Source organism: Schistocerca nitens, chromosome 7 (assembly GCF_023898315.1).
Source record: "Schistocerca nitens isolate TAMUIC-IGC-003100 chromosome 7, iqSchNite1.1, whole genome shotgun sequence".
Classification (NCBI taxonomy): domain Eukaryota; kingdom Metazoa; phylum Arthropoda; class Insecta; order Orthoptera; family Acrididae; genus Schistocerca; species Schistocerca nitens.
Window position 1 is genome coordinate 460,828,032 of NC_064620.1, and position 13,576 is coordinate 460,841,607.

General features: G+C 44.3%; 1 protein-coding gene across 1 annotated transcript in view; it reads left to right on the forward strand.

Annotated features, from left to right (window-relative positions):
* LOC126195692 (uncharacterized) overlaps window positions 1-13,576 on the forward strand; it is a 432,385-nt gene that overhangs the window by 412,707 nt on the left and 6,102 nt on the right. Inside the window, exon 6 of the mRNA XM_049934320.1 lies at window positions 11,228-11,394. Within this exon, the coding sequence (XP_049790277.1) occupies window positions 11,228-11,394 (167 nt within the window). The remainder of the gene's footprint in view (window positions 1-11,227; window positions 11,395-13,576) is intronic.

Genomic DNA, 13,576 nt, shown 5'->3' on the forward strand with positions numbered 1-13,576 from the left:
AGATTGAACAGGACAAGAGAAAAACTGATTCCCTGTCTTACACCTTTTTAATCCGAGCACTTCCTTTTTGGTATTCAATTATTATTGTTACTTTTTGGTTCTTATTCATGTTATGCATTACTTGTGTTTCCCTATACTTCACTTCTGTCAGAATTCAGTACATCTGACATTGTCGAACGCTTTTTCTAGGTCATGAAACCATATGAACGTCTCTTGATTTTTCTTAATGTTCCTTCTGTTATCAAGAAGCGTGTCTCCAAGTGGATAAAGGCCTTCATTAGTGTTTTGTAAGTGTGACAGTCTTTCGTTATATGCCTCCCTGCTCTGTGTGTGTTTTCTAATGTCTGATATCAAAATCACGTAGCCATTCACTGAACGATACTGCGCTATTTCAGAAAGGTCACAGTCCGTCGCAATTGATAGGAAGCTATCGAACGAAAGAGAATTAATATTTAGGTTCCTCAAAGAAGTGTTATAGTCCGTCCTCTGTTATTAATTTACGACTACATAAATTACTTACAAGACGATATGAGCAGCTACTTGAGCTTGTTTGCAGTCGTTCACCATCTAGTAAACTTGTCAGAAGGAAATACGAACTACAAAGTGATTTATACAAGATATCTGTGAGTGGTAGTCATTTTATCAACAATAAATAGGATGATGTCCTCCACATGAGTATTAAAACAATCGCGTTAAATTACAGTTACACTATAATTCATAAACTTTAGGAGGTTGTCGATTCAACTATAGATCTAGAGATAACGATAACTAATAATATACACTGGAACAGAAAATGTGTTGGGGAATGCAAACCGAAGACTGCGTTTTATTGTCCTAACACTTAGGAAATGCAACAAATCCAGTAAACAGACTGCCTACACTACTACATCCCGTCCTTTCCTTAAGTAATACTGCGCGTTGTGAGATCCTTACCCAGCAGGATTGATGATACGACATTGAAAAAGTTCGAAAAGAGGGTAGCTCGTTTTGTATAATCGAGAAATAAGGGAGAGAGTGTCACAAATACGATGAGCAAGTTGTGGTGGAAATCATTAAAACAAAGGTGTTTTTCTTCGCAGCGAGATTTTCTCATTAAATTTCAATAAGCAATTTTCTCCCGTGAGTGCGAAAATATTTTGTTGACCCCCCACCTACAATGGGAGGAGCCGCCATCGTAATAACAGAAATCATAGTTCGCCGGAAAGATTTAGATGTTTCTTTCCAAGTGCTATTCAAGAGTGTTATGGTCGATAAATAGTCTGAAAGTGGTACTATGAACCCTCTGCCATGCACTTCAGTGCGAATTGCAGAATACTCACGCAGATTTTGATGTAGAAGTTGTTCAGTGAACTGAAATAGCTGCCGAATCCACACTAACATATGAATCTATGTAATTTTTATTTAGCATCTTCGGACACCTAACAGCAGACGGTGGTCTTCAAACTGGACGAAATAGATAGATGTAAAGCCAATCTCGGGGGTTCGCCAAGGGAGAGTTGCAGGGGCGTTACTGTTTACAATAAACACTGGTGTGCAAAAGCTAAGGGTGAAAGAAACTTCCGCGTTATGTGTCACTGCCAAGTAACATAGCTCGATGAAACTTGGACCATACATAAAACTAACTGCTATGGTATACTAATACTGAAGGAAACTGAAAGAAATGCGCGATGAAGCGAACAGACATGACACTGTTATACAAAAACAATAAGCACACTGAGGTCATCACGATTCACGATTGTTTTTTGGACATTACAAAAGGCAGGAAAGAGCTCTTAATAGGGTGTGTGATCAAGATGGGTAGCATTGCATCCTTTGCAACGCGTTCCGATTCTAATCACAAACGTTGGTAAGGGGTTTTTGTGGTAGGGCGTCCCATTTCTTTACCAGCGCGGTCAACAACTGCTAGATGGTCCTTGGTACTTGTGGATGTGCTCCAATACGTATTGCCAACGCATCCCATACGTGATCGATGGGATTCAAGTCGGGATAAAGGGAAAGCCAGAACATTCGCCGTATATCCTCTCGCTCCAAGAGTTCCTCCACCTGCAATATTCGCTGCGGTCGCACATTGTAATCCACAAAAATGAAGTGAGGGACAAAAGCATATCCGAAGGAAACACATGGGGAACGAGAACAGTGTCACAGTAACTCTGACCGGTCAGTGTCCTACGTTGAAAGATCTGGAGGTCAGTATGCCCATACAACATTATTTCTTCCAGCACCACAACACCTTGACCATCAAAACGATAGGTCGAATATGTTGCATGGGGCATACTGAGCCATGTGCATCTTTTAAGGGGTGCATTCGGCTCTGACATCATTTTTACGGATGACAGTTCTCCAATCCATGGAACCGGGCAAATGGAGAAGCTTTTGGAACGAGAGGATATTCGGCGAATGTTCTGGCTTTCCCGTTAGCCCGACTTAAATCCCACCGAGTTCGTGTGAATTACGTTGGGAGACGTATTGCAGAATCTCCACGCAAGTCCATGGCTTCAGCGTAATTATTACTTTTGAAGAAAAATGTCATTTCTGTTCGCCTCATTGCATATTTCTTTCTGTTACCTTCTGAATTAATCTGTAGCTGATCTTCCTAAGCGTGATAGACGTTTCACCGAGCTATGTTACTTGGTATATACGCGTCACGCTAAAGTTAGTTTGTCCTTACGTTTTGCATCAAGAGTATATAAATGATCTAGAGGATAACTTGGTTAAGTAACATGAGATTGTTCGCAGGCGATGCTGCTGTCTTTTGCTAAGTTGCGACCTGGAAGATAGTAGCGAAATGTAGGAGGTTCCGCGGAGGATCGCTGATTGATGAAGGGATTTGCAGTTGAGACTGGACGTAAATAAATGTAACGAATTGCGCATATAGGAGGCGAAGAGGTCCATTACGCTATTGGTGAAAATTGCTGGAACAGTAGCAATGGTAAAATACCTAGTAGTAGTTTCCCGCAGCGGCGTGAAGTGGAACGACCAAGCAAAACTAACTGTAGGAAAAGCAGATACAAAGCTAAGATTCATTAGAATAAAAAGAACTTTAATTCATTTGTGAAAGAAGTGGTTGGCAATATACATGTGAGACCGATTCTCGAGTACTGTTCTTCAAAAAAAAAAAAAAATGTTCAAATGTGTGTGAAATCTTATGGGACTTAACTGCTAAGGTCATCAGTCCCTAAGCTTACACACTACTTAACCTAAATTATCCTAAGGACAAACACACCCATCCAAGCCCGAGGGAGGACTTGAACCTCCGCCGGGACCAGTCGCACCGTCCATGACTGCAGCGCCCCTAGACCGCTCGGCTAATCCCGCGCGGCACTCTTCTTCAGTCTGTGGCTCTTACTAGGTATATATTCAGGATGTGACGTGTATAGTGCAGATATTTTTATATGAAGTACCTTAATAGGTACACATGTCAGTGTGTAGGTTGTTTTTATTTTCAGCGTCGAACAATATACGTATTCCCTCGACATGGCGAAGACCATAATGCATCACAAAATCTGAATACATTACAATAATACATCACATAGTATAAAAACACGAATCATTATAAACCAGATAACATATGAAAGTACACATTACTGTCACATACACTGTACACATTGAAGATTATTCAGCCACTGAAAGGCTTCTCCAGAGATATTGTGGAGGTCTTTAATCCCTCCTCCTTCGAGAACCGCGAAGTGCACAGTTTAAAATATGGTCCATAGTTTGAAATTCACCACACTGACAGAAAGAATCATTTCCAAGATTCTACTTTCTCATTAAGCTTTTACAGTCACCGGTTCCAGCCCTTCATCTGTTTAATCTTGTCCAGAATCGTCTTGGAAGGTCAGAACCAAGAACTTATTTGGCCATGTCAGCAATAGGGGATGCATTTATTGGAGGTCTTCTTCGCCAGTGTTCTTTTCAGTCTGTTTCTTCCTCAAAATCTTTTAACCTTTGAATAGTCTTCCGGAGTTGCGTCCGCGACTTCAGTCGGTCATTTTTGTGCAAATGCTGATGAAATGGGGACTGCACTGGTTTGATATCTTTTTGCACTCCTTTTTTTACTACACCTTGCGTCTGATGTTGGTGGTTGGCTATTGGCTAGCAGTGCGAGTCGATTTCATTTAGCGAGTTATGGTCTTCATTGATTCACTGAGCTCAAAATCAGTTTCTTTTGTGCTGACGCTCACTGCCCATACTGGGGTGCAATACTCTGCTGAACCACGAGATACAAGTGCCAATGCTGATGTGAACAATGTGTTTGCGTCGGTTCCCCATGAGCTGGCTGCTAGTTTGGCTGGTAAAGAGTTTCTGGATATCAGCTTTCACTTCACTTCTTCTTGGTCGAGTCTGTAGGAAAGTGTACAGTCAAGTTTAACTCGTAAGTATTTAGGTGTGTTTTTATGTTTAATTGTTTCTCCGCAGCGATCAAGGCTCAACTTTCTGTCAGCTTTTTTATTGTTAGATGCATAGTGATACTTATAGATTTAGAGGGATTTGATTTAATGTGCCATTGAGTATAAGTGTGTAAATCACTATTCAGGGTAGTTTCTAGCTATTCAAATGACTTTCGTTGAGTGGCAATTGCTGAATCATATGAATAGGCAAATTTATGTGACTGTGTATTGGATAAATTCGATATCCAGGTTGTTTCAAGATGAATATACGGGTTCTATGGCTTTGTAGCATCTACTGCATTCAACTGACAATTACGAACAATACATCAAATGAAAGAGTAACTCAAACAGGTTAGTTTGTATACGTGTGCGCAAAGGGAAGGGTATGGAACGACTAAGAGTGACTGAAGAGCGTGTTGAACGAGCCTTTCACGCTTAGCCCGAAGAACTCAGTTCGGAAGGCTAGTCTTGTATTAGTAATTTCTGTGACATCTCTGTGGAGACTTTTAAGGAAACGCTTACAACAACGACCTTATCGTTCGCAGTTATTACAAGTTCTTAAGCCTACAGACTACGGCTTGTGTATGAACTTTGCAAACGAAATGCTGCTGCCTGACGAAGAAAATTTTCTGGATCGTGTCGTCTTAAGTAATGAATCGACTATCTAGCTAAGTGAAAATATGAAAAAAAATAATAATTTGCCGTTCTGGAGGTCAGCAAACCCCTGCGAGATGGTACAGCTGCAACGAGACTCCCCTATATTGAACGTTTTTTGTGTCGTATCCCAGCGGAAAGTTCGTAGGCCTTTATTTTTCTGCGAAGCAACTGTAAATGGTGTTTCTTATCTTGATGCACCAGAACTATGGGTCTTTCCTCAACTGGAAGAAGCGGAACCATGGAACTTCACTTGGCAGCAAGATGGTGCCTCACCTCACTGGCATACTCAGTATGCGGCTGGTTAAACAGTGCTGCACCCGACCGCTGGATTTGCCTATAGGGGCCGGATGACAGAACTTATTTCGCATGAGCTCCATGTTCACACTCGATCTGACGCGATGAGATTTTTACCTTCGGGGGTTTATAGAGAATCATGTGTACATGCCTCGCTACCAGCTGATCTACCCGACTATAGAAACAGAATTGTTGGGACTACTATTCCAGACACACTGATCAAAGTTTGGGAAGAACTCGCCTGCCGACTCAATGTGTCGCAAATGGTACTCACACCAAACACTTGCAACAAAAACTGTTTCAGTTACTCTTTTATTTTATGCATTATTTATAATTGTAAGTTGAATGTAATAAACGCTACAAAGCCTTAAATTCCTTATATTCATTTTTAAACATCCTACATGTAAGTTGAAAAGTAAGGGGGTGAGCATTTAATGAGGTAGAATTAACAGGAAAGAGAGAGAAGATACAACGAAAAGCGTTTGTTCAAAGAAGAGTTAGGGAACACTTTCCTTCCTCCCTAATGACTGAAGCCAGAAAATTAGATAAATTATAGCTCGTACAGAGGTTTATCGGCAGCCTCTCTTCCCATGCCCCGTTCGAGAGTGCAGTAGGGTAAGGGGTAAATTGTATATGTAGGAACACAGCTACCTACGGAAGTGTCCTCAGGCAGTATACGTGAACAAACTGGGCTCTGAGGCAGATGAGTATTTTGATTTCTCCACCGGTTCTCCTTAGGAAGGCGAGTCACCTTGAGTCCCGTATTCTACGGCAGGATTTTGGCCATGTAAATGGAATGACAGTCCTCGGAAAGAGTGTTTCATTAAGACTGATACCTTTTCAAATCTGGAAAAAAAATAAACCACGCAACGTATCAAAGTAAACTGTGCTTTGTTTTGAAGCTTAGACAATGCAGTTATGTTCTGAACAAAATAACGTTGAAATACCCACCACGGCTTTGAACACAATGAGGCACACGATGACACGATGGCTCCAATTGTCGATCATTCTGCACAACATTAGTGGCGTTATGACTGTGACAGCCGGAGGAATGTTCGCCTCCATATGTTCCAAAGCATGTGGCTTGTTAAGCACAGACCTGTGCTTTGATGTAGCCCCAAAGAAGAAAATCCGTGGGTGTTAAATCACACGACCGTGGCACCCAATTCACAGATCCATGTCTTGAGACGATCCGGTCGCCAACGTTCTTCCTCAGCAAATTGAGCGTAGCATCAGCTGTATGCCACTTAGCGACGTCCTGCTAGAACCACATGTTTTCAGTATCTATGGTTTCGACCTCTGACCACAGAAATTCGCGCAACATGGATCTGTACCGGTTGCTAGTGACATTAACAGTTCTTCTCTCGTCATCTCGAAAGAAATAGGGTCGAATGAGGCCGCCACCCCATAAACTGCAACCTACAGTGAGATTTTATGAAAGCAGTGGCACCTCATGGATTCTTCTGCTCCAATGGCCACACTTTTGCGTGTTGACAAAGTCACTAAACCGAGCGAGGTGGCGCAGTGGTTAGCACACTGGACTCGCATTCGGGAGGACGACGGTTCAATCCCGCGTCCGGCCATCCTGATTTAGGTTTTCCGTGATTTCCCTAAATCTCTCCAGGCAAATACCGGGATGGTTCCTTTGAAAGGGCACGGCCGACTTCCTTCCGCATCCTTCCCTAATCCGATGAGACCGATGACCTCGCTGTTTGGTCTCTTCCCCCAAACAACCAACCAACCAACAAAGCCACTAAGATAAAAATATACCTCGTCTGAGAAGATGATTATTCCACTGAAATCAGGACCAGTTTCCAGCTGGTACACGGCCCAATCAGCGAACTCACGGCGCACTCGTGACCATTTGGCTTCAACTCTTAAGTCAGTACAACTTTGTATGGTTGCAGTAACAAATCTTTTCATAAGATTCATCAAGTTGATGCCTGAGATACTACAACCGTTGAGATTGTCCTGAATCTGACATATTCGTCTCTTTCCCAATATGCCTACTACTACTGCGATCTGTCTTCACTTCGCGCTTTACGTTGTCTTCTTCGTGTCTTGTGGCCGTGTAGAGTGAAATCCCGCTCAGACTTCGTCACAGTGCAGCGTATAGCCTGAACAGAGAAACGGTGATGGCGACACAGTTCTCTGGAGAACAAACGATGAGGACCCACAAACCAACTGACACGATGGTAAAAATTTTTAATGGTTTCTAAACATTCAGGTAAGACTCTACATGATGAATCTGCGAACTGTGCTGGATATTTTCGCACCAGGTAGCGCACAACAAAATACACTGATGGAAAAAAAAATCAGAACAGCAGTAAGTAGTTGTGCGACATAAACGAGAATTGTTAGACGTGTTTCTACATCTAAAGGACGATGTATCCAAATTTCGTGCCCGTAGCTACTAGCTCCGCTACGAAGATGCAAAACAGGTTTGCTTTAAATGCACACTGAAAGGATCGTGAGCATTAGTTACCTTTGAGACTGGACATGCTGAGTTGATATTAATCTAGAATGTCCTTAAGGTGACAATGACGCTACTATCTACAACTCACTGAGTTTCAGCGCGGTTGGCCGGTCGGCGTGGCCGAATGGTTCTAGGCGCTTCAGTCTGGAACCGCGCAATCGTTACGGTCGCAGGTTCGAATCCTGCCTCGGACATGGATATGTGTGTGATGTCCTTAGGTTGGTTAGGTTTAAGTAGTTCTAAGTTCTAGGGGACTGATAACCTCAGACGTTAAGTCCCATAGTGCTCAGAGCCATTTGAACCATTTGAATAAGCGAGGTTGTGTAATAGGGTTACAAGAAGCTGGGTATTGCTTCTCCTATATTGCAGAAAGACTTGGTAGGAATTATCCACTGTACACGGTTCCTAGCAGCGCATGTCACGAGAATGTACGATCGCAAGAAGGCCAGGCTTCAGACGGCAACGTAGCATTACCGCGAGGAAAGACCATCCCGTCCGTCGTATGGCTCTGTCGCATAGTACTGCATCTACAGTAGCAGTTTGAACAGCAGCTGGCACCACAGTGACACAACGAACTGTTACAGATAGGTTATAGGTTATTTTAAGGACAACTCTGAGCTAGACGCTCTGTTGCGTGCATTCCGCTGACCCCAAACCGTCGCCATTTGCGACTTAAGTGTTGTCAAGCGAGAGCTTATTGGAGAGCATGGTGGAGGTCTGTTGCGTTTTCTGATGAAACCTGGTTCTACCGCGGTGCTACTGATGACCGTGTATTGGTTAGGAGGAAGAGAGTTGAGGGCTTTCAACCAACTTGTCTGCGTGATAGACATACTGAACTTACACCTACAGTTATGATCAGCAGGGGCATTCTCGTGGCTATGACGCGCACCCTGACTGCAAATTTGTACGTCAGTCTGATGGTTCGACCTGTTGTGCTGCCATTCATGACCAGCATTCTAGGAAATGTTTTCCAACTGGATAACGCTCGACCACACGCTGTTGTAACCCAACACGCTCTACACTGTCGACATGTTGCATCAGACTCTAATCGAGCACGTATGGGAAATCATCGGGTGGCAACTCTAGCGTCATCCATAAACTACATGAACTGTTCTTGTATTAACCGAGGAAGTGCAAGAGGCATGGAACTTCATACCACAAACTGATATCTAGCACCCCTCCAACACAATACATGTACGTTTCCATACTTGCATTCAAAGTTCTGGCGGTTACACATATCATTAATGTACCAACATTTCACATTTCTGATGGCTTCCCACGTAGTTACATTAACCTGTCATCTTGCAATGTTAATCACTTAAATGTGCTGCCTAGACAAATGTATTCCCGAAATTCAATTACTCTACATTAATTTTTTGTTTTTGGTGCTGCGATTTTTCCCCGTCAGTATATAGGGTGGTCCATTGATCGTGACCTGGCCAAATATCTTACGAAATAAGCGTCAAACGAAAAAACTGCAAAGAACGACACTGGTCTAGGTTGAAGGGGGAAACCAGATGGTGCTATGGTTGGCCCGCTAGATGGCGCTGCCATAGGTCAAACGGAAATCAACAGCGTTTTTTTAAATAGGAACCCCCATTTTTATTACATATTCGTGTAGTAAGTAAAGAAATATGAATGTTTTAGTTGGACCACTTTCTTCGCTTTGTGACAGATGGCGCTGTAATAGTTACAAACGTAGAAGTACGTGGTATCACGTAACATTCCACCAGTAAGGACGGTATTTGCTTCGTGATACATCACCCGTGTTAAAATGGACCGTTTACCAATTGCGGAAAAGGTGGATATCGTGTTAATTCTGATCAAAATGCCCAACGGGCGTGCGCTATGTATGCTGCTCGGTATCCTGGACGACATCATCCAAGTGTCCGCACCGTTCGCCGGATAATTACGTTATTTAAGGAAAAGAAGTGTTCAGCCACATGTGAAACGTCAACCACGACCTGCAACAAATGATGATGCCCAAGTAGTAGTTAGCTGCTGTCGCGGCTAATCCGCACATCAGTAGCAGACAAACTGCGTGAGAATCGGGAACCTCAAAAACGTCGGTGTTAAGAATGCTACACACAACATCGATTGCACACGTACCATGTTTCTATGCACCAGGAATTGCATGGCGACGACTTTGAACCTCGTGTACAGTTCTGCCACTGGGCACAAGACAAACTACGGGACGATGACACATTTTTTGCACGCGTTCTATTTAGCGACGAAGCGTCATTCACCAACAGCGGTAATGTAAACCGGCATAATATGCACTATTGGGCAACGGAAAATCCACGATGGCTGCGGCAAGTGGAACATCAGCGACCATGGCGGGTTAATGTATGGTGCGGCATTATGGGAGGAAGGATAATTGGCCCCCATTTTATCGATGGCAATCTAAATGGTGCAATGTATGCTGATTTCCTATTTAATGTTCTACCGATGTTACTACAAGATGTTTTACTGCATGACAGAATGGCGATGTACTTCCAACATGATGGATGTCCGGCACATAGCTCGCGTGCGGTTGAAGCGGTTTTGAATAGCATATTTCATGACAGGTGGAATGGTCGCCAAAGCACCATACCATGGCCCGCACGTTAACCCGATCTGACGTCCCCGGATTTCTTTCTGTGGGGAAACTCGAAGGGTATTTGGTATAGTGATCCCCCGACAACGCCTGAAAACATGTGTCAGCGCATTGTCAATACATGTGCGAACATTACGGAAGACGAGCTACTCGCTGTTGAGAGGAATGTCGTTACACGTATTGCCAAATGCACTGAGGCTGACGGACATCCTTTTGAGCATTTATTGCATTAAGGTGGTATTTACAGGTAATCACACTGTAACAGCATGCGTTCTCAGAAATGATAAGTTCACAAAGGTACTTGTATCACATTGAAACAACCGAAGTAAAATGTTCAAACGTACCTACGTTCTGTACTTTTATTTAAAAAACCTACCTGTTACCAACTGTTCGTCTAAAATTGTGAGCCATACGTTTGTGACTATTACAGTACCATCTATCACAAAGCGAAACAAGTGGTCCAAGTAAAACATTCATATTTCTTTACATACTACACGAATATGTAATAAAAATGGGAGTTCCTATTTTAAAAAAAAAAACGCAGTTGATATCCGTTTGACCTATGGCAGTGCCATCTAGTGGGCCAACCATAGCGCCATCTGGTTTCCCCCTTTAAGCTAGACGAGTTTCGTTCTTTGTAGTTTTCTCGTTTGAGGCTTATTTCGTGAGATATTTGGCCCGGTCACATCAATGGACTACCCTGTATGTTAGAAACCGGAAATTCCAGTTTCAAAAAAGTATTGTCCTTAATGAAAGACCATTTTGCATCCAATGAGCATATCGTGTAGCAGCGTGTGTGCGCGTGTGATGTGGCAGAGTACCCGGAGCTGGGGTGCTGGGTGTGCGCGACGCTGCCGCTGCTGCTGCTGATGCTGCTGGGCTGCGGCAACTCGGTGCTGGTGAGGGGCGTCTTCATAGACGGCGAGGAGCCGGGCGGCCGCTGCATCATCTTCCCCTGCAAGTACCTGCGCGCATACCTGCAGGTGAGTCCACTTAACCTAACCTATCCTAACCTAACGAGTAAAGACGTCGGCACACGAACCGCGATTTCGAACAGCAACGTCGTCCTTTTTCGAGTCCATCGTGCTGTTGCACGCTCAGAAACGATGTGATGTGCGTAGACGGTACTAATGGCACAACATTATGTGGCAACCCATTGCGCTCCAGCGCCAGTTGTCGACTATATGACTCGGAAGTCGCAGTGTTAACGAAACGGACAGACATAAAATTTCTATGTTAGCTCTATTGAAATGCGCATGCTAGTCATGTTGTTTTGCCTGTAATAAACTTAAAAAAGAGCTTTAATATCTGCGCTGAGATGACAGAAGTCGTGGAATACCTCCTAACACGTGTCGGACCTTCTTTTGCCTGGCTTAGTACAGCAACTAAACGTGGCATTGACTCAACAAGCCCGCATCTCGTGGTCGTGCGGTAGCGTTCTCGCTTCCCACGCCCGGGTTCCCGGGTTCGATTCCCGGCGGGGTCAGGGATTTTCTCTGCCTCGTGATGGCTGGGTGTTGTGTGATGTCCTTAGGTTAGTTAGGTTTAAGTAGTTGTAAGTTCTAGGGGACTGATGACCTTAGATGTTAAGTTCCATAGTGCTCAGAGCCATTTGAACCATTTGACTCAACAAGTCGTAGGAAGACCCTAGCAGAAATGTTGGGCCATGCTGCTTCTAAGCCGTCCTACAGGATTGTGTGCACGAAATGACATTTCGGTTATGTCGTATGGCTGTGCGAAGGTATTCATGTCGGGAGTTCTGGATGGCCAAATCATTCCCTCGAATTGTCCAAAGTTATCTTCAAGGCAATCGCGATCAATTGTGGCCCGGTGACACCTATAAAAATTCTATCGTTGTTTGGGAACACGAGGGTCATGATTTTTTTCCAAGTAGCAGAACATAACCATTTCCAGTCAAGTATCGGCTCAGTTGGACCAGAGGATCCAGTCCAGTCCAGGTAAACACAGCCCACACCACTATGGAGCCACCACCAGCTTGCACATTGCCTTGTTGACAGTCTGGGGTCCATGGCTTCGTGGTATCTTCACCATACTTTATCCCTACCATCAGCTTTTACCAACTGAAATTGGGACTCATCTGATCAGGCCACTGCTTTCCAGTTGTCAAGCATCCAACCGATATGGTCACGAACGAGGACAGGCGCTGCAGGCGACGTCGTGCTTTAGCAAAGGCACTCTTGTCGCACGTCTGTTGCCATAGCATAGTGACGCAAAATTTTGCCGCACTGTCTTAACGGATACGTTGGTCATACGTCCTACTTTGATTTCTGCGATTATTCCTCGCAGTGTTGTTTGTCTGTTAGCACCGACAACTCTACACAAACCCCATTAAGTGAAGGCCGTCGGCCATTTCGTTATCTGTAGTGAGAGTTAATGCCTGTAATTTGGTATTCTTGGCGCACCCTGTTGACACTGTGCATCGAGGAATATTGATTTCCTTAACGATTTCCGAAATTGACTGTTTCACGTGTCTACCTGCACCCTACCATTCTGCGTTCAAAGTCTGTTAATTCCCGCCGTTCGGCCATAATGATGTCGAAAATATTTTCGCATGAATCACCTGAGTACAAATGACAGGATACTACCGCCCTCTGTTGGTTGGTTGATTTGTGGGAGAGGCCTTTAGGTTTCGCATGCCTGCTAGCAGATGCTAGAGCGGCAGTGGAGTGCCAATCTGCTGAATGGGTGTGGAAGTCTCTCTACAGACACGTTGTTAAAGTGCTTAATGAAGGTGCGCAGGTAGCACTGAGGGTGTTGCCAAACTAGGTTCTCTTAAGCCACCCATTCACAGGGCCACCAGTCTGCCCCCCCCCCCCACCCCCCCCCCCCCACCCGCACCCTTCCATTCCAATGAGCAGGAGCAGTTTCCAAACCTGTTGACTCTGGGTGGACACATTGTGGTTGTGTGATGGACCCCACCTGTGCCCAGTTGCATGGCAGCTTCCACCATTGCAAAGGAAGAGGAAAAAGGGAGGAGACTGGGGTGGCAGGTAGCATTTTGGGCTAGCAGGTAATGGTGCGCTGGAGGAACCGATGCATCCAGACTGTGGAGCTGACTGCTATAAAATCACCCACACAAAGGCTAGCGTGTCTAGTCAGACACACTCGACAGGAGAGTGGCGGGGGTAGGAGGGGGGGGGGGGG